This window comes from Coniosporium apollinis (genome assembly GCF_000281105.1).
Source record: "Coniosporium apollinis CBS 100218 chromosome Unknown supercont1.94, whole genome shotgun sequence".
NCBI lineage: Eukaryota > Fungi > Ascomycota > Dothideomycetes > Coniosporium > Coniosporium apollinis.
The window spans coordinates 25,983-28,350 of NW_006913356.1; the positions used below are offsets into that span (position 1 = coordinate 25,983).

The window sequence follows — 2,368 nt, forward strand, 5'->3', positions numbered from 1 at the left end:
CATTATATCGGCGGCGACACACGTTCATTCTGTCTCTGCTCACTGGCATGCATACGGTCATTTACGACAGGTGAATTTGTTGCAGTAAGGGACAGAAGTACAGACAAACTATTGAACACTTGTGTATGGGTGCTGATGCCAACGCTTGAAATACGGTGACACGAACAAATAGTCAATGGGATCTTACGCAACCCTAAAAGTTGGAAGACCTCCATAAACAAAAGTAGCGAGAATATAGTTATCTATAGCCATACATGCGTAAAGACGAAACTATGAGAAGAACAGCTGAGCTTTTGCGCAAGCAACGTTTATTCGCAAGAACAACAGAAAATGACTCTGAACCCCTGCCACCATGCATAAAAGGGAAAATCTGACTGTGGATCAACGCGAATCCTAGAGCGCCAACGACTCCGGTGCTCAGATGCCATGAAAATAGTAATCAACTGTCCACAGCTATTCCCATCAGTCTGCCCAGGCAGTCCCCAGGCAATAACGTTACGGCATAGTATACCAGGGACTTTATGGTATTGCGTCGCTGGTAGCCTCCAAGCGACCTGGTTAACCGGTGGAAACCTTTGGGGACCAGTCCAGATGCAAGTTGCTCGATGCTGGGCTGTCGACTGAGCTGGTGCGTGGAGCAGCCACTCGCTTGAGTCCCAACTTGTCGAGCTGTTGTTATTGATGCTTTCTCGCAGCGCAGGCCAAAGCACCTTTGCCTCCATACGATCTTACCGGACCGCCGCTGAAGGATGGCAGAAGCTGCAGTCTTTCTTGCTGGTAGCGGGCTCGTCTTGTAGCCTCTGCTGTTTCAGCCGTTCGATGCTCACCAGGATCAAGCAACGACGCGATTCGCGTTGATTCCCGCTCCCGGCGGGCGTTCTCTCGCTGGTCAAATTCATTCAGGGTATCCTGAACAGACCTGACGCTAGCTGTCGCAAATATCAGCGTGGTACTTCAGCTGCCGGGGGCAGGTCAGCTTACTCTGAATGTGTACTGGCGTACGATGCCGGCCAAACAAACGGGTTATGCCGCAGCCGACCTTTTCCTGAACACACGATACAGCTCGCTCGACAGGTCCCATATGAATGATGCGGTTTACGCGGGACACAACAGCATCGTAGAGGCCTATCCTCAAAGCGTCCTGATGCGTCGTGAAGACTTCAAAGTCCTCAAGAGTATCTTCGCCGATGAGTACGTCACAGATCAGATCCCGGAGAAGGTAAAAGGCTGTTGTAACCGCGCCATGGACATCTCTAAGATCCACGGATAGCGATACATATGCCACGCCGGAGGTATACGCAAGGCTCCCGTCAGCGAACATGATCACTTCCTCTCCTTCCTCAACGACATAGCCTTGTTCGCAAGCAAACTCGGGCGACATCAGGTTGAGCTCCGATCCGCTATCAGCGATGGCAGATACCATTTTGCCGGCCAGTTTGCAGATCACCTGCTGAGTTGCGCATACAGCCCTTACACGCAGTGGTCCCGGTACACGACGTGAGAGGCGTACTAAACGCTCTCTGTGGGCGGTCAAGGTCTCCGTTTCATCGAGAAATTTTCGGCCCATGACGAGATCTGTGGCAACGTTCCGGAAGACGTAGAAGATACAGACAAGGTTCGGAGAGGCACTTAGCTCCGAGACAAACCGACAAGAAGCCTGGACACAGCCCACAGATTGCACTTTGTTGCCATTGGCAAGCTCGAAGAACCTTCCGTCGGCCAGATCGTCGGATATTGCAAGTCCAAGGCTCTGAGCAAGATCTTGCGAGATGATGTTCTCCTCGGAACCTGTATCGGGACAGGACATCACAGTTACCGGTCCACTTCCGGTCCCTATTGTAATGGGTAGACCGATTCTGGTCTTGCTGCTGCCGGCTACAGATGTTTGTTTCGATGACAGCCGAGTGTCATGCTTAGGTAGAGAATACTTCATGGCAAGACGACCTAGAGCATGTGGCGCGAACGGGTGTTGAGATAAGAGAAAGAGGTCATGGGTCTCATGGCGCTGATGTTGCGGTCGTCTATGAAAATCAAGAGATGCAGATAAGGGGTCGTTCAGTGGATTCGGCGGTTCGTTGAGCCCGATTCCGGTCGCCGGTGCTGGTGCTGGTGCTTTGCAGACCAGCTCGGACAGTGTCAAATCTCGGTTGATTGAGATTGCGCTTGCGGTGTATTGCTTTTGATATGTTGGGCGGCTAGCTGGATTGCTGACGGCAGATGTATCGACCTTGATAGCAGGTGTGAAGCGCTTACACTTGCGGCTGCTGCCGAGGGCCAATTGATCAAGTGGCACATGGTCTAGCGCTGACTTTTGGGATATGTGACCTGAGAAAGAGCAAGATTAGTAGCCGTCGTCGGCACAGGTTTG

The 2,368-nt window shown here is 51.9% G+C and overlaps 1 protein-coding gene across 1 annotated transcript; it reads right to left on the minus strand.

Annotated features, from left to right (window-relative positions):
• Positions 1–558: 558 nt before the first annotated feature.
• W97_09233 (uncharacterized protein) lies at positions 559–1,807 on the minus strand (the record flags this gene model as incomplete). Its single annotated transcript, XM_007787095.1, has 3 exons — positions 559–669; positions 733–929; positions 982–1,807. The coding sequence occupies 3 exons, from the start codon at positions 1,805–1,807 to the stop codon at positions 559–561; spliced, it is 1,134 nt and encodes a 377-aa protein (XP_007785285.1).
• Positions 1,808–2,368: the final 561 nt, after the last annotated feature.